The following is an 18,801-nucleotide window of genomic DNA, read 5'->3' as shown; positions in this document are numbered from 1 at the left end:
CCCCACTCCACCAGGGTCCCTCTCCCTGGGTTCCCAGTCCCCCTCCACAGAGACCAAAGGACCCAAGTGTCTGCCTGCGGTGTTCCGCAGGGACTCACAGGGGCACCACACTCTCCCCGAAGGACACGGCCTGACTCCCAGGGCTGGGATTTACCAATGTCACTCAGCAAGGTGAGGATGGCGCCTTCCCGCAGGCCGCAGCAGTTCTCAAACTGGTTCAGGTACTGTCAAGAAAGTGAGAACAGCGTCAGAGCTGGTAGTCACAAACCACGGGAAGTCCACATGTGTCTCTTATCAGCCAATGTGACCAGAGAACTGATCCCAGGCCCTGATCTTCGGGGGACCTGCTTTTGAGGAAGCCAGGGTAGCAGGATTAGCAGGGATTGGCCCGAGGAGGAGAAGGAGGAGGAAGAAGAGAAGAAGGAAGAAGAGGAAGGAGGAGGAGGAGGAAGGAGGAGGAGGAGAAAAGAGGAGGAAGAAGGAGGAGAAGGAGGAAGAGGAGGAGGAGGAAGAGGAGGAAAAGGAGAGGAGGAGGAAGCAGTCCTGACCACCTCTGGGCTCTCACATCCTCACAGCAAAGGCTCTGTGGCAGGGAAAGTTTGATTCTCACTGGCTGCTGAAGTTCTGAGCAAGGCAGGCCGAAGTCTAAGTACAGGCAATAGGAATTCTCTGTGTCTAAAGGTCCCAGAGACAGGCCAGGCTGGGAAGGCATCACTGGAAACCACCTGCTATCTCCTGGCCACGTGGGTGATGGTAACAGTAGGAAATACTGAGCACTTATTACGTGCCTGGTGCTGGAGGAGCTCTGCATGGATTAGCTTGGCAAACCCTTCCCTGTGTGACCTCATTTAATACTAACCACCATAGGTGGAATCCCCATGTTGGAGGAGGAAACTGAGGTTACAGGGTCGGACACCTGTCGGCTCACACAGCTGTGAGAGGGCAGTGCTGGAAGGCGGCACGGGTCAATGTGAAGCTTGAGCCCAAGCCCTCAACCCCCTGCCTTCCAGGCCCCTCAGCTGTCCCTGTGCTGTTGGAGCTGGCCTCAGAGGCGGAAAGAGAGGAGCTTGCCAGCTGAGCCTCACAGGCAGGAATTCACATCATATTCATAAACACTCAAGTCTGTCTACGCACCTGGCATACAGACTTTTAATATCAACTCTTACATGTGCCTATGTGCTGGCCAAGCCTGTCTCTCCGTGCCCACGGGTAGAATGCAGATTTTGAACTTTTTAGAGGGAACGAAGAAAACAACAGATAGCAAGAGCCCCGGACAACGGTGTCCTCCCCCAGCCCCACTGGGTGACACAAGGACAGGGTCCCTTAGGATTCGAGGCCTTCCTGTCATCCCCTCAATCGTCCTGCAACCGCGCCAGGTCAGTCATGTTAAACTTTCCATCTCTTCTTCCCTGGCTCCTTGGCTCTTTGCCGCCTAAAAGACCAAGTCAAAAAGCCTCTGCCTCACTTCAGAGCCCTCTGTCATCTGGCCACATCCCACCTACTTCCAGGCTGCCCTCTGTGAACTCTCCGCTCCACTACAACATGGCTTTATCTCTACACAGCTGCAGTTAGTAATGGGTGACTGTCAAAGGTTAGCAAAATAAAGAGGAAAATCAAAGTGCTGCCGAGTTCCCCGTCTCTCACTGTGGGTCATGCCAAGAGCTGTGTTCATATCCTGCTGTGAGTGCCACTCCCAGGATGTGCCCATCTCCAGGGACAGCCACTCCGGCAGGCCAAGCCCCATGGAAAATTTCCTTTTATTTATCTCTTTCTTTTGAAACAGGATTATCTTTTTCTTGAGACTGAGTCTTGCTCTGTTACCCAGGCTGGCATGCAGTGGCACAATCATAGCTCACTGTAGCCTCAACCTCCTTGGCTCAAGCCATCCTCCTACCCCACCCTCCCAAGTAGTGGGGACTACAAGTGCACGCCACCACGCCTGACTAATTTTTCATTTTTTAGTTTTTGAAGAGACAAGGCCTCGTATGTTGCCCAGGCCAGTCTCAAACTCCTGGCCTCAAGCTATCCTCCGGTCTCAGCCACCCAAAGTGAAAAGTTCTTGTTTATTTAAAGAGGCACAAGGGCCTGGAGGAACAGTGAGAACAGCGCCTGACATGTGACTGGGAACGGCCACTGAAAGGGATTAGATGCCTGGGCTTCCGCCCCCACTCTTGTGACCCTTCCAGAGGAGAGGAGAGGTGCAGGGGGCTGCACTCGCAGAGCAACCGACCTCTTTTTCAATTAAAATAAAAATCGTTTTGGCCAAGCACGGTGGCTCACGCCTGTAATCCCAGCATTTTGGGAGGCTGAGGTGGGCTATCACTTGAGGTCAGGAGCTCGAGACCAGCCTCGCCAATGTGGTGAAACCCCGTCTCTACTAAAAATACAAAAATTAGCCAGGCATGGTGGTACACGCCTGTAATCCCAGCTACTCGGGAGGCTGAGGCAGGAGAATCGCTTGAACCCAGGAAGCGAAGGTTGCAGTGAGCCGAGATCATGCCACTGTACTCCAGCCTGAGTGTCACAGCGAGGCTCTATCTCAAAAACAAACAAAAAACTTATTTTGCTCATAGCTTGCAGTTTTTATGTTATATGGTCTTATTCAGTCTCACAGACGGAGAGGTGGCCTGAGGCTGGGCCCCTTTGGGCTGGGACCCAGGCTCTGCTGCTAAAGCTATGTGAGGCCTAACCTCTCCGGATCACGACATCCACCTGTGATGTAGGAACCATACTGTGCACCCATGTGTGAGCTGTTGGAAATCGAATGAGGTAACATGAACTAGCAGGCTGTGTTCTGCCATAGAAAACAATGGAAAGGAGGGTACCCAGAACTGCTCCCGGGGCCAGGAGGGGTTGCCATGAAGAGGAGGTGGTGTGGTGAGAAGGCGGAGAGCAGAGCCCCACAGATGAGTCCAGGTGGGTCAGGTGGGTTGGATGGGTGGGCTGGGTCTGCAGCCCTGGCCCAGCTCCCTGATCGCAAAGCCTGCTCCCTCCCTGCTACACTCCCCACCACCATGTGCGGTGCTGTCCTATCTCTGGAATAAAATCCCTCCTAATAAGGACAGCAATGGTGCTAGCACCAAAGGCCTGAAGTGGCCGTAATGTGTCCAGGGAGGAAGCATTTGTTTTGGAACTCGCCCAGCCTTCCCCACGCCCAGACCTGTGATGAGTTTCCTCGTCATTGGAGTAATCCCAGCAGAGTATGCAGCACGCCCTTCCCCCTTCCCTGGCATTCTCGGAAGTGCCTCTGACTCACACACACACCAGCCCCAGGTGGGCAGGGAACAGGGGATCTGAAAGGCAAAGCAGTCCTGCTGGAGTCACTGGGGCTCCCCAAGCTTCCTGATGATGACAGCAGTGAAAGGTCTCCCCGTACCCCTTCCTGGTGTCCCGCCTGCCTGGACAGGCTGTGCACCCGGTGGCTGCAGGAGCCTCACCTTCCGGAGATCTCCTCCTTGGCAATACTCCATGGCCAGCAGGGGCAGGTCATTAGGCGCCAAGTTCTGCATCCCCTCAGGGACATCCCGAGCAGCCACCACATTGGGGTGGCTCAGCCTAGGAAGGAGGAAAACCAATGAGAGCTCCTGCCCAGACCCATCCCTGCCACCCCCAACAGCTCTCAGCAACAAAGGCCCAGGATAACCCAGGGCTTCCAAACAGAGGAAGACAGGACCCAGGATGGGCGGCCAACTGCAGTGCCTGGGTCAGTGGAGCTGGCCCAGCCCCACCCACAGCACCGGAACTCAGACCCCGAGGGCACGCTGCATGTGACTTGGGTTTCTCGTGCCTACCACATCCCAAGTCCTCATCGTGCTGCCAAACTGCTCCTACGAGGGTCTTCCAATCTCATGCCCTCCACATGGGGAGGATGTGTCACACACGCTAGCAGGCAAACAACGTGGTGCCTGATCTTTGTTTTCGTATTTTTTTTCTTTTCTCTGTTTACTTTTCGGCAGGTTGATTCACGCACACACATCACCCCCAGGTGGACATGCAGAAAGGGGTCTGAGAAGGAACTCATGTAACCAAATGCAACCATGATGTAACCAAATAGCACCTCCTCTTTTTAAGAGGCTGGCAGAGGAGCCCCTGCGTGGTGTCCTCGCTGGCTCTTTTGGAGCCCACCTAATGCCTCACTAGCTAGGAGGACAGCAGCCACCAGGCAGACGGAAGCCTGGTCTCCATACTGGAGGAATAAATGTCAGCGGCAGCATGACAGCAGAGAACAGTCACGTACCACCTTGAAATTGGAAATATAGGAGGAAAGAACGCTTTTTTGCTGACAAAGGAAAAGTCACCATGATAACTTATTAAATTGTCTAAATTATTTAATATTACGAAATTGACAAAAAGCCCTTGACGAGGCCCCGTGTGGACTTAGCTGCTCCTCCTCTAGCGTCTTTAGAAGCAGCAGAGTCACTGTGGAGACTGCCAGGCTGGCGTCCTGATGGAGGGGCTGAGATTTATGGCTCTCCTTTCTAGATGCAGTGGGGGCTGGTGCTCCAGGTTTCCCTCGGGTCCCTGCACACCAGGCCTCACCTTCTCATGATCTGGATCTCCAGGCACCACCGGTCTCGGTTCCGCGGGCTGAGCTCCTGCCGGCACTGCTTGATAGCGATCTGCTCACCTGTTTCCTACAGAAACAGCATGGTGGGGATCAGAACAGTGAGCTGCACGCCAAATCCCACCTGTCCGCTGCAAAGGAGGGGTCTCCAGGACCCAGCTGTCACCTGCAATCACCTCCTGGTACTCCTGGGCCACATGTGCACCCCTTATGGACAGCCCCGTGGCACCTGTTCTTCGGGCTATCTCCTCACCACCCCACCTCTCACCCAGCCTCTCCAGTCTCATTTTTTTTTTTTTTTTTTGAGATGGAGTCTCGCTCTGCATTGGCACAATCTTACCTCACTGAAACCTCCACCTCCTGGTTTCAAGTGAGTCTCCTGCTTCAGCCTCCTAAGTACCTGGGACTACAGGCATGTGCAACCGTGCCTGGCAAATTTTTGTGTTTTTAGTGGAGATGGGGCTTCACCATGTTGGTGAGGCTGGTCTTGAACTCCTGACCTCAAGTGATCTGCCCACCTCAGCCTCTCCAAGTGCTGGGATTACAGACATGAGCCACGGGGTCCAGACTTGCCTAACTCATTACTATCCATCTAGAGTCTACAGAGCCTTCAAGGCTCTGCTTCATTCCTAGCTCCGCAATGAAACCTCTGCTGCCCATTCCTGCCTGGAGAGGTTTCTTTGTCCAAACCTCAGCTATTGCTGGGACACTGCTTATAATTGACCATGATGACCTATAAAAATGGCACTTGGATGTTGTTCAGGCTAATAGTGAATGCCACGTTGAGTGTCTTCATTGTTTCACGGGAGAGTTTTGCCTCTTCAGAGAGAATGCAAGCATAATATAGGAGATGAAACACCAGCTGGTTCAAATTCCAACTCTGCCATTCACTAGCTATGTGACCTTGGGTGGGGTCACATAGACCAACTGAGTCAAACCACTTGGTCTGACTCAATTTTTCATCTGTAAAACGGGAATATTAATAACCACCTGTCAGGGCTGTCATGAAAACAAGCCCCTAGCAGGTGTTAGTAAACCCCACACAGCAGGGAACCCAGGTCACCTGAGCACTCCTGTTTAAAATCCTGCAGAGATCGGCTCCCACCTTCCTTTCCAGCCACTCTCCCATGACACTGCAGCCACATGGCACCACCCGTCCCAACGGTCAGCCCTGCTCCTCTACACTCACCAGCACAGGTGCATAGGCACCATGGTCTGCCCAGCTCAACAGGGTCTCGCCCTCCGCTATACTCCTATAACAGCTAATTACTTCAGTGCACATGCCAAAGTGTCACTTTCTGCAGAATAACGAGCTGTTTTCTCTTTTCTTTGTTAAATTACAGACCTGTCCATCTTCATGGGCCTTAACCTCTACCCAGGTGACCAGCAGCATCCTCAGTGGTGGCTCCTCCACCTGCTGAATCATGAGCTGAGCCACTGGCTCCTGGCAGCCTCCCCTCTTCTCCCTGGTGCATGAGTGGGGACGCCGGAGAGGGGCAGGCCCTGAGGCTGTGGCACGGGCAGCAGGGAGAGCAGCTCTGGCCTCGGGCACTCCAGCCGCTGCCAGGGAGTTACCACTGCACCAATGTCACCTCTTTTAGCTGTGGGGGTTTCCAAGATGACTGAGGGGCAGCTGCCCTGGCTACAGCTCCTGGAGCCCCGGGCTGAGAGGCAATCCTGCCACCACTAAATGAGCTGACCTGTACCAACATCCCAACAGGTGGCTGAGGTAGGAGGATTGCTTAAGTCCAGGAGGTAGAGGTGGCAGGAGATCTGGGCAACAGAGTAAGCCTCTGTTTCAAAAGAAAAAAAAAAAAGGACCCACAGAGAACTGCAGCAAGGCCTCCCGCTGTGGCTGTTCCCACAGCAGTGGAGCCACCTCAGTCTTCCGGTTACCAAACTGGCCAGGATCCCTGCAGGAATAGGGACCTTCCTAGCAAGAAAAGGAAAAATGGACAGCTCCACACACACCAGAAGCTGTTTAGTAAGGCCACTGAGTCACTGACCAATGAACCAATCCTTAACACTGACACCAAGAACCGAAAGCTTCAGAAAAAAGGTAGAAACGGAACAGTAGACTCCATGCCAGAAAGCAGATACCGCCAACGCCTCTACAATACTCTGGGAAGCTGCTCTCAGCAAAGCCCAATACCACTTTGGCTAAGCTTTCCATCAGACAGTGGCCTTGCATGCCTGCTTCGTTTTTTTAACAGCTCTACTGAGAATAATTCGTGCACCATACAATTCATCCATTCAATGGTTTATGATATACTCAAAAGTTGTGAGACCAAAACCATGATGCACTTTAGAACATGTTCGCCATCCCACAAAGAAACCCCACACCTGTCAGCAGTCACTTCCCACTCCCCCGACCCCTCCAGTCCTAAGCAGCCACCCATCTCTTTCCATCTCTATGGATTACCGTGTCCTGGATGTTTCCTATAAATGGAATCATACATCATGTGGCCTTTTGTGACAGGCTTCTTTCCCTGAGCACTGTTTCCAAAGTCCACCCATGCTGCAGCCACAAGCTTACGTCTGTGACTACAGCAGACCCCTCAGTCCGGTCTGCAGCAGTAGGCATGGGCACCCAGGTTCTGCCCTAAGTGTCCTTCTCATTCTCTCTTTGCCTATTAGAACCCTGATCTTTGGCCTAGATTCTGAGGCGTCCTCTGAAGAACCGACTTCTTTCAACAATTGTAAACCCTGTTGCTATTTTTTGTTTGTAGAGATAGGGTCTCACTCTATTGCCCAGGCTGCAGTGCAGTGGAGTGATCATATCTTACTGCTGCCTCGAGCTCCTGGGCTTAAGCGATCCTCCCACCTCAGCTTCAAGTAGCTGGGATTACAAGTATGTGTCATTGTGTCCAGCTACGTTTTTAATGTTTATTTGATTTTTGTAGAGACAGAGTCTCACTATGTTGCCCAGGCTGGTCTCAAACTCCTGGCCTCAAGTCATCCTCCTACCTCAGCCTCCATAAGCACTGGGATTACAGGTACAAGCTCCTGCACCTGGCCACTTCGTTGCTATTAAACTGATGACGACAGTGGCACAAGTCATGGTGGACAGAAGTCCACCTCAAGCTTTTCAAGAATTAGAGAATGTGGCAAAAGAATAACATTTCTGGCCAGGCACGGTGCCTCATGCCTGTTATCCCAGAACTTTGGGAGGCTGACGCAGGTGGATCATCTGAGGTCAGGAGTTTGAGACCAGCCTGGCCAACGTGGTGAGACCCCCATCGCTACTAAAAATACAAAAATTAACTGGGTGCGGTGGTGGGTGACTGTAATCCCAGCTACTTGGGAGGCTGAGGCAGGAGAATCGCTTGAACCCGGGAGGCCGAAGTTGCAGTGAGCTGAGATCATACCATTGCACTCCAGCCTGGGCAACAGAGTGAGACTCTGTCTCAAAAAAAAAAAAAAAGAATAACATTTCTTTAATTGATGTGCAGACCATGTTACACCTCCCTGTACCTCTCGATTCCTGGTCTGTTCTCAGGCTGACATGAACTTAGTTTCAGGTTTCACTTCCCCACAGTGCTCAGACTCGGACAATTTTTGCCCAGTTCTGTGGTAGCTTCGTCCACAGCAGCTCTGCCTGACAATATCTGCTATGGTTTAAGTGTCCACAGTTCTCCAGAATTCACTGAAAGCCAGTTCCTGTTGTAGCAGTATCACCTCAGTATTAAGAGGCGATTCGGCCACGATTCGGCCACGATGGCTCTGCACCCGTAGGTGGGACTGATGGTTATCAAAGGACGAGTTTGGCTCCTTTTGTCTCTTGCCCTTTTGCCTTCACCCTATGATGATGCCTTGATCTTGGACTTCCTAGCCTCTAGGACGGTGAGAAATAAAATCATTCTAAATCACCCATTCTCGGCTACTCAGTGACAGCGGCACTGAGTGGACTGAGACTGCTACAGACACTTGCCTCCAGTTAGACGGAGTTTGCAGCAGAGCTCAGACGTGGGGAGCGCAGGGTTCCACAGAGACCGATGGCCCCATTGCAGTGTGGGGTGCCGTTGCCAAGAGCATCTGTCCACCTCGGTCCACCCTGCAGCATTTCCGTGGACAGTATTCCAAGCAGTGGTTTAGCCAAAGAGACTGTAACTCATGCTTCATTACCTCAGAATGACTGAGACTTTAAGCCAAGATACTGAAAAATCTGCAGCAACTTAACTTCAGTACGCAGAAGAGTGCACTCATTTTATGGCTCCCGTAACACATTATCACAAACTTGGTGGCTTAAAATAACACACTTTATTTCCTTGCAGTTCTATCTGCTGAAGTCTGACGTGGGCCTCCCTGGGCTAAGATGTTGGTGGGGCTGTGCTCCTTCCAGAGGCTCCAGGGAGAGTCTGTTTCCCTGCTTTTCCTTTTCCATCTCTAGAAGAACCACTTTCTTCAGCTCACGGCCCCTTAGCCCATCCTGGCATCAGCCATGGCCCACTGCATTGTGGTCACATGCATGGCTGACACTGGCTCTGCTGCCTCCCTCTCCCACGTTTAAGAACCCTTGGGATTACACTGGGGCCCCCGGGAAGCCAGGCCAATCTTCCATCTAAGGGCAGCTGATTAGAAAACTTAATTTCATCTGCAATCTTAATCTCCCTTTGCCACGCTGCCCCACCTGGTCATAGGTTCATGGATTACGACGCAGATTTCTTGGCAGCGTTGGAGGGGATTATTCTACCTATCACATATAAAACAGGACAGATAATCAGATCCAAAAGGTAGATTACATGACTCAGTTTATTAAGTGATTTAGGTAATCTGTCTAGCTACAAATTGGATAATTGTAGTCTTTTGCCCAACATAAACACTGGACCTAAATACAGCTGTCACTTGGCCCAACCCAAAATCAGGAGGAGATTTTGACACTGAAGACTGAAGATTTGATACTGGCCTTAAATATGCAAACGCAAACTTAAAAAACTGAACTCAGCAAGGTGAACACTGAACAAGTCTTGAAATAACGGCATAGAAACCAAAACTAACTTTCTACTCACAGACAGCTCAGCTTCGCCCTAGAGTTGAAAAGAAATCCTGAATTCCTGGGCCTAGGAAGGTCTGTTCTAGATACAGACATACTTAAACTTTTCATAACACAGTTGCTCTCATCTGCCTCTGAAGTATTCTGAAATCTTCCCAGTTTTTCTATGAGTAATATTTCATTTGAAACAGAAATACAAACAGAATGACTTTGTTACTAAAAAACCTGCTCTAGAAAGCAAAATTCAATTAAAACAGCCCAGAAACAGGCTACAAACACTGGATATGAAACTCTGGGTAGTTTGTTCTGCACTAGCAGTGGAACTCAAGCAGATGTAAAGTAACAAAGATGGCTTACTTTATTTTGCATGGAATCTACTGAGTCTTAGCTCAGTTCTGTGGAAACCCAGACTGGGCCTGAGCCATCTCAATATCCAGCTTCTAGTACGTGAACTCCTTGTTGGCGACAAAACTTAAAACTGCTTTGTAGCCAGGCACAGTGGCTCACACCTATAATCCCAGCACTTTGGGAGGCCAAGGCAGGTAGATCACTAGAGCCCGGGAGTTTGAGACTAGTCTGGGTAACATGGCAAGACTCTGTCTCTACTAAAAATANAAACAACCATCTGAGAGAAAGATGTCCTAACAGCCAATCGCAAACCCAGTTAGGAGGGTGAATGATGCAAGGATGACTCCAGCTGCTCTCCCGTTCTCGGGGAGCCGGCGAGGGGGTTAGGGCCTCTGCCTCTTGAGAGGCTTATGGCAAACAGTCTCATCACATCACATTGATAACTCCTGAGGCCCTTTGAAACAACTTTAAAGGCTTCTGCCTGCTAAAACTGTCCATATGCAAAATAGCACCAAAGCTAGCTGAAGTTTTTTCATTGTCTGGGAACTACTCTATAGCGGACAGTAAAAAATAATTCATTTTCAAGACAGATGGCACCATAATGTTACACTATTTTCTAGTGTGCATTTTTTCCTAAACACTAGAGGCAGCGTCTCCACACAAAAGAAAGTCCATCCAGCTGCAGCCAGTTAGCCTGCAGATTGCTATTCCTGTGGAATATCATACACATTTTAAAAGCCCCTTTTTCCCCCGTCATAGTCATCTTAACCCTTTCTTCTAAAACTCTATAGGAGCTCTTATTTCATGCACTATTATTGCTCAGTGTTTCTGATGTCTTTCCCACTTGCATCAGATTGCTCACACCTGAGAACACCTAGAAGAGGTTTGTACTCCTAAGGTTCAAGTTTAGTTAGATCTTCCCACGTGCTATGTCTGCAACTCAGAAGGGTGCCTGGTGCACACAGGTAATGATATAGTAAGTTAATCATTTAATCAACGGAATCCAGGCCCATTAACACCAGAGCTGGGCGTTGACTGAACAGATAAAATTTTGACTTAATATCAATAGAGGGAACAGCGTTACACATTTTGTCCTATAAAAATATAGCTCTCTACTAAAAATATTTTTAAAAACTAGCCAGGCATGATAGTGCAAGCCTGTAGTCCCAGCTACTTGGGAGGCAGAGGTGGGAGAATTGCCTGAGCCTGGGAGGCCAAGGCTGGGCAATAGAGCCAGACCTGTGCTGAGCTGCAGTTAAGCTGTGATTGTGCTGCTGTACTCCAGCCTGGGCTACTGGAGTGAGACCCTGTCTCAAAAAACAAACAAAAAACAACAACGAACTGATCTGTATTTTGAGAAAAGGGAGAAAGGGTCTCCTGTATGTCCACATTGAATGTAATGATTATGAAGGTCCTCAGAGTTTGCAGTTCCTTGCCTTTGATGCATGAAAACATAAAACTTGTGTATAAGCATGTGTGTACAAGGTGTAAAAAAGGCAGAGGGGACCGGGCGCAGTGGCTCACATCTGTAATCCCAGAACTTTGGGAGCTGAGGCAGGTGGATCACAAGGTCAGGAGATCGAGACCATCCTGGCCAACATGGTGAAACCCCGTCTCTACTAAAAATACAAAAATTAGCTGGGTGTGGTGGCATGTGCCTGTAGTCCCAGCTATTCAGGAGGCTGAGGCAGGAGAATCACTTGAACCAGGGAGTCAGAGGTTGCAATGAGCCGAGATTGGGTCACTGCACTCCAGCCTGGCGACAAAGTGAGACTCCATCTCAAAAAAAAAAAAAAAAAAAAAAGGCGGCAGAGGGGGAACACATCCTCAGATCAAAAGGTGCCTGGCAGAGGCGAGCTGAAAACCAGTCACAGGAGAAACAAAAGGGGCTGGCCCAGCTTCCTGAAGTTCGCCTCTTTCAATGACTCAGGGGAAATGCACAGAGGCCAAGAGCCACATTTAGACCCTTAGCGCAGAAAACCCAGGGTCCCGTTATCATGGCAAGTGTCCATCCAGGCCACTGTGGACACGGGGCAATTAGTAACAACCTCCTCCTCCTTCTCAGAACCCACCCCCTGAGAAGAGTGCTTCAGAAAGGATGAGCAAGGCTGGGACCAGAGAGACTGGGCAGCAGGACCCAGTCCTGGGAGCCAAAAGGTCGGGGTCGGGCTGCAGTTTCACCCAATTCAGCAGGTGACTGAACACACCCTGTGCTCCAGCATCGCCTGGTTTATGCTAAGAGGGCCATGACTTCTTCACCCTACTCCCTACAGTACAGACCCCCAGGGGCACAGTGGCCTCCCGCCTCAGCCACAGGAGCCAGGTGCTCAGGCTCAGGAGGCAAGCAGGTCAGGTGTAACTCCCTCCCCCGCTGCCTGGTAAAGGTGCGACAGGACCCCATGGTATAAGCCTCTGCGTCCTTATCCATAAGATGGGGATGGCTCCACCTGCTCCAGGGAAGTCAGCTAAAAGGAAACGCAGATCTGTCTGCAGGGAGCCAGGAATAAACGACTGCAGCCCCACTTCCTTTTCTCGCCCCGTGGAGATGCTGCTCTGCCCACTCGAGTTGCCTTCTGTCTTCCTGTCAGGTGCTCTAAAGTCTATCTCCTTTCCAGATCCTGCTCAAGTTCCATTTACCCCAAGAAGGCTCCCTTCCCCAGCATTCAGGAGAGATCGTGCAGACAGGGAACCCAGCTTGGCTGCCACAGGATGCCCTGGAGAAACGGTAGCCACTGTTACCACACAGTTTGATGCTTGGATTTAGACTCATTGAATGCGTTCCCGAATGTCCCTGGATCACTATGATCAGAGAGTAAGCACACAAAGGGCAGGGCCCCTTTTTTCCTGGTATCCCTGATGGAGCTCAGGCCCAGGCTCTATAAATCCCTAGAGAAGTGATTGAACAGAGCAGAGGCTTTAAGGCTTCGAAAGACACATATAAGCTGGGGTGAGATTCGTCTTGTTCCGTGAAGGGTCGAATACAGATCCATGCTGCTTCATAGAAGGGATCGTTAATACTCTGCCTTCTAATAGCCAGCACATACACTGCCTCCTCCACCCCCACGAGCATCCCGCAGGGTTCCAGGCAGTGCTTCCTGGTCCCCCTCACAGCCAAGTGCACAAAGAACATGACGATATCTCAAGGTACCCTGGGTCGCTTCCAGAAGGCAGCTAACCCACATCCTGCCCAGCCATGTTGGGGACCCAGCACTGAGGCGACTGATACCTGAGAATCCCCATAATCCATGTGAGAAGTGGGGGCCCACAGCCAAGACGCTGACAGAGCCAGGATCTGAACCCAGGTCTATGCCTAAGTCTCGTGTTTGCTCCCCTCCGAAAACATGCTGCCGGGTGGGGGACTCGTTATCTCTTTCTCTTCTTCCTTTGTATTGAACAAAGGTCTCATTGAAAATATCAGCCTATCTAACCCATACTGGGAAGTGGCTTGTGCTGACCCCTGGGCTGGAGGTCTTAGGGAGTCCTGACAGAGTGCGGAATGGTGAGGCCCATGCATAGCAGGAGAACCACAGGAACAGGGGAAGCAGGTGGGGGGCTCACTTGTTGACTAGCCGCCCTCCCCAGAAAACACTCAACGTGGGGTTCTCTGTTTAACAAGGACGACTTGCAGTGTTTTGTCCTCCAAAGAAGCATTTTCCAACCAAGTGCAGTGGTTCATGCCTGTAATCCCAGCAATTTGGAAGGCCAAGACAGAAGGATCGCTTGAGCCCAGGAGTCCAAGACCAGCCTGGGCAACATAGAGAGACCTCATCTCCACAAAAATAAAAAATTAGCCAGGCGTGGTGTCTCATGCCTGCAGTCCTAGCTACACAGAAGGCTGAAGTGGGAGGACTCCTTGAGCCTGGGAGTTCAGGGCTGCAGTGGGCCCTGATCGAGCCACTGCACTCCAGTCTAGGTGACAGAGGGAGACCCTGTCTCAAAAAAAAAACAACAAAAAACCAACAAAGAAGTGTTTTCCCCTTCCTCCTTCAAAAAGGTTTAGACTGTGGGGAACGGGGAGAGCCTATGGAACACCGAGGTCCCACCCTGAGTCCCCACCACAGAGGGCCACAGGCATAATGGAAAAAGCATGAGGCTGAGTTCGAGAGAGACACAGGTTTCAATCCTAGCCTCTTTGCTTGCAAGCTCAGCCTCTATGAGTGAGTCACAGGGACTGTGCTTCAGTCTCCTCAGCTATAAAATGGGAACAAAGACAACAATACTTCCTTTCGGAGTTGTGAGGACTGGACAGAAGGCACGTAAATACCTAGCCTGGTGCTGGCGCATAGTAGCTTCTTCTCAGTAAATGATGCCCCTGATTATTAGGCCACTTCTCTGACTGAGAATACCAATGCTTAGGGGCTTTTTCATATAATTTCTATTGTGATAACTAAAACACTCCCTCTTCTGCAGACGAGATACAGTGCGAGGAGTGTTAGGAAAGTGTGCACTGTTGCCACGTGGAGTAAAACCATGAGAGTTAACCAACACCACCAGAGCCCAGCTGCTTCTTTCAAGAGGCTGTGAACAGGGGGGTCCCCAACAGAGAACACACATGCTCATCTTCCAAACTTGGACAATGATCAAAGACCTCTCCTCAGCACCCAAAGCAGCCCTAGAGAGTTCCCAAACTTAAGGAGAACCCGGGAGGAAGGTGGGGAGCTCCCTGGCCTGGGTCGGGCTTAAGGGCCTCCACTGAGGACCTGCAGGCGCTCCACTCCTCCTGCTCCCGTCCACCTCTACTCCACCACTAAGTCCTGTAAATTCCACCCCTTAAATCTCTTTTTTTTTTTTTTGAGACAGAGTTTCACTCTTGTTGCCCAGGTTGGAATGCAATGGTGTGATCTCGGCTCACTGCAACCTCTATCTCCCGGATTCAAACAATTCTTCTGCCTCAGCCTCCTGAGTAGCTGGGATTACAGGCATGAACCACCATGTCCGGCTAATTTTGTATCTTTAGTAGAGATGGGGTTTCTCCGCATTGGTCAGGCTGGTCTTGAACACCTGGCCTCACGTGATCCACCCGCCTCAGCCTCCCAAAGTGCTGGGATTACAGGCGTGAGCCACTGTACCTGACATAAATATCTCTAAAGTCTGCTTACCTTTCCCCATCTCTCACCTGGATGACTCCAAAACCATCTGACCTGGTCTGCCCGCATCACTGGAGCAGTGCCGTAGCACCCCAGTAGCAGCTCCTGAGAGCTGGTTGTTAACTATTCAGGAATCTGGCTGGAGCGGGCTGTTAAACTGCTGGTGGCTTTAAGTCAGCCCTGGTGGGAGTAGCTACTCCATGGGAACTGCTGCCCGCTATGGATCAGGGCATTGCTTCCGAGAGCTGGTTTTTCCCAGCACGCCACCCACTGCCTGGGCTGTCCCAATCTGTCCCTATGGGCACAGTGCCTCCCTCTAATATCGTTCCACAGCTCCTCTATCAAAGCAAAACCTCCTCGGCTGAAACTGTCCAGAAAACACCACAGGATCTGACTCGTACCATCCACCTCGGACACCCAGACATTTGTGCCCTGTCCTCCCTTCCAGCCACGCTGGCCATCTGACCTGCCCACTCACCAAACCTGCCCTCCACAGGGGCCCCTCAGCAGCCTCTCCCTCTGCCTGGAACTCTCCTTCTACCCTCTCTGCCCAGCTGACTTCTATTAGGACCTCAGTTCAAGCGCCACTTCCTTGGGGAACCTCCTTTGACTCCGATGATCCCACTCCCAACAGAAGTTCCCAGTGCACTGGGTCCCTCTCCCAACTTGCACTTATCACACTTAGGAGCTTACATTTCTAACTAGTTGACGAATGGCTCTTTCCCTTCTCCAAAGAGGTCTGCTTTAATCACCACTGTACCCATAACAGACATTTGATGAACATTTGTGGACTGACTGAGTGGTTGATTTGGGGCACCTAGCACATATACAACGTCAGGCATTTGCTACAGGAGAACTTAAGGAGCTTCAAGGCCAGATCCAGCCTTGGCTGACCAGGAACGCAGGATCCTGACGAGACTTATTCCACACACAGATGGGAAGGACAGCAAAGGAGCCGGCCTGGAGGAACTCACCGGGAGAACCAGTTCCCACGGAACAACGCCATCCCAGACGGGTGTGCAGAGGTGGCCTAGAGCTGGTCCTGGAGGAATATGGATGAGAGGGAGGCCTGTCCCAAGACAGGGCTCAGTGGCTGAACCATAAGGAGCCAAGGGGAAGAATGATGGAGAGGCAGGTGCAGACAGACTGCGTGGGGTTTAGCCGGCAGAAGGAGGAGGCTGGCTTTCGGCTTTTTAAAAGTAAGGAACAGGCCAGGTGGAGTGGCTCAGGCCTGTAATCAAAACACTTTGGGAGGCCAACAGGGGCAGGTCATCTGAGGTCAGGAGTTTGAGAACAGCCTGGTCAACATGGTGAAACCCTGTCTCTACTAAAAATACAAAAATTAGCCGGGCGTGGTGGCGGGTGACTGTAATTCCAGCTACTCAGGAGGCTGAGGCAGGAGAATCACTTGAACCCGGGAGGCAGAGGTTGCAGTGAGCTGAGAACATGCCACTGCACTCCAGCCTGGGCGACAGAATGATATCCTGTCTCTAAATAAATAAATAACAAATTAAGACTTTTGAAAGGGGTAGGAACTGGAAAGTCATAATTTCATATTCATGGATTAGAAGAATATTGTTAAAATGGCCATGCTACCCAAAGCAATATAAGATTCAATGCAATCCCTATCAAAATAACAATATTTGTCACAGAATAGAAAAAAATCCTAAAATTCATACGAAACCACAGAAGGCCCCAAATACCCAAAGCAATCATGAGCAAAAAGAACAAAGCTATAGACATCATAGCACGTGAATTCAAAATATAATACAAAGCCATAATAACCAAAACAGCAATGATACTGGTATAAAAACAGACACATAGACTAATGGAACAGAGCAGAAAACCCAGAAATAAATCCATGCACTTACAGCCAACTCATCTCGAACATAGGTGCTAAGAACACACACTGGGGAAAGGACATTCTCTTCAGTAAATGGCACTGGGAAAGTGAATATCCACCTGCAGATGAGTGAAACTAGAGCCCTATCTCTCACCAGACACAAAAATCAACTCAAAATAGACTGAAAACTTAAATATAAGATCTGAACCTATGAAACTACTAGAAGAAAATAGGCCAGCCATGGTGGCTCATACCTGTAATCCCAACACTTTGGGAGGCCAAGGTGGGCGGATCACCTGAGGTCAGGAGTTTGAGACCAGCCTGGCCAACATGGCAAAACCCCGTCTCTACTAAAAACAAAAAAATTAGCTAGGGTGGTGGTGTGCACCTGTAATTCCAGCTTACTGGGAGGCTGAGGCAGGAGAATTGCTTGAACACAGGACGCAGAGGTAGCAGTGAGCTAAGATCATGCCACTGCACTCCAGCCTGGGCAAGACTCCATCTCAAAAAACAAACAAACAAAAAAAAAACAAAACAAAAGAAGAAGCCGGGTGCAGTGGCTTACATCTGTCATCCCAGCACTTTAGGAGGCCAAGGCAGGGGGATCACAAGGTCAAAAGATCAAGACCATCCTGGCCAACATGGTGAAACCCTGTCTCTACAAAAACTACAAAAATTAGCTCGGTGTGGTGGTGCAGTATCTGTGGTAGTCCCAGGTACTTGGGAGGCTGAGGCAGGAAAACTGCTTGAGCCTGGGAGGCGGAGGTTGCAGTGAACCGAGATTGTGCCACTGCACTCCAGCTTGGCAACAGAGCAAGACTCCATCTCAAAACAAAGAAAGAAAAGAAAAGAAAAAGAAACGGCACAGTGGCTCATGCCTGTAATCCGAGCACTTTGGGAGGCTGAGGTGGGCAGATCACAAGGTCAGGAGTTCAAGACCAGCCTGGCCAACTTGGTGAAACCCCATATCTACTAAAAATACAAAAATTAGCCATGTGTGGTGGTGAGTGCCTGTAATCCCAGCTATTCGGGAGGCTGATGCAGGAGAATCGCTTCAACATGGAAGGAGGAGGCTGTGGTAGACTGAGATCACACCACTGCACTCCAGCCTGGGCAACAGAGTGAGACTCTGTCTCAAAAAAAAGAAAAAAAGAAAAACTATAAATAGAACTATGATATGATCCAGCAATCCCATTACTGGGTATCTATCCAAAGGAAAGGAAACCACTTTATCTGATTTATTGGCACCTCATGTTTATTGGCACCCTCATGTTTACTGCAGCACTATTCAAAATAGCCAAGATATGGAATCAACCTAAATGTCCATCAATGAACAAATGAATAAAGAAAATGTGGTACACAGACACAATGGACTCTTATTCAGCAATAAGAAAGAATGAAATCCTGTCATTTGTGGCAACATGGATGAGCCTGGAGGGCATTACATTAAGGGAAATAAGCCAGGTCCACAGAGATAAATACCACATGTTCTCACCCATCTGTGGGAGCTGAAAAAAACTGATCTCAGTTGGGTAAAGTCAGTTGGCCGACGCCTGTAATCCCAGCGCTTTCAGACGCTGAAATGGGAGGATCCCTTGTGTCCAGGAGTTCGAGACCAGCTTGGGCAACAGAAAGACCTAATACCTACAAAATTTCAAAAATTAGCCAGGCATAGTGACATATACCTGTAGTCCCAGCTACTCAGGAGGCTGAGGCAGAAGGATCACTTGAGCCCAGAAGGTCAAGGCTGCAGTGAGCCATGATGTCACTACTGTACTCAGCCTGGATGATAGATTGAGACCCTATTTCAAAAGAAATTAAAAATTTAACAAACAAACAAAAAAAGGCTAGGCATGGTGGCTCATGCCGTAATCCCAGCACTATGGGAAGCCAAGGTAGGCGGATCACCTGAAGTCAGGAGTTCGAGACCAGCCTGGCCAACATGGTGAAACCCTGTCTCTGCTAA

The 18,801-nt window shown here is 50.2% G+C and overlaps 1 protein-coding gene across 3 annotated transcripts in view; it reads right to left on the bottom strand.

The window, feature by feature from the left end:
• The window catches only part of IKBKB (inhibitor of nuclear factor kappa B kinase subunit beta), a 63,030-nt gene that overhangs the window by 40,697 nt on the left and 3,532 nt on the right, over window positions 1-18,801 (bottom strand). For all 3 annotated transcript variants that reach the window (XM_017545946.2, XM_017545948.2, XM_037744757.1), the window contains exons 3-5: window positions 4,540-4,634; window positions 3,438-3,555; window positions 155-224 (exon numbers count right to left, since the gene is read on the bottom strand). In XM_017545946.2, the coding sequence (XP_017401435.1) occupies window positions 155-224; window positions 3,438-3,555; window positions 4,540-4,634 (283 nt within the window). The remainder of the gene's footprint in view (window positions 1-154; window positions 225-3,437; window positions 3,556-4,539; window positions 4,635-18,801) is intronic.

The sequence above is a fragment of the Cebus imitator genome, unplaced genomic scaffold, assembly GCF_001604975.1.
Source record: "Cebus imitator isolate Cc_AM_T3 unplaced genomic scaffold, Cebus_imitator-1.0 Scaffold183, whole genome shotgun sequence".
Classification (NCBI taxonomy): Eukaryota; Metazoa; Chordata; class Mammalia; order Primates; family Cebidae; genus Cebus; species Cebus imitator.
The sequence above is the reverse complement of the archived record's forward strand: the minus strand, read 5'-3'. Positions and strand labels throughout refer to the sequence as shown.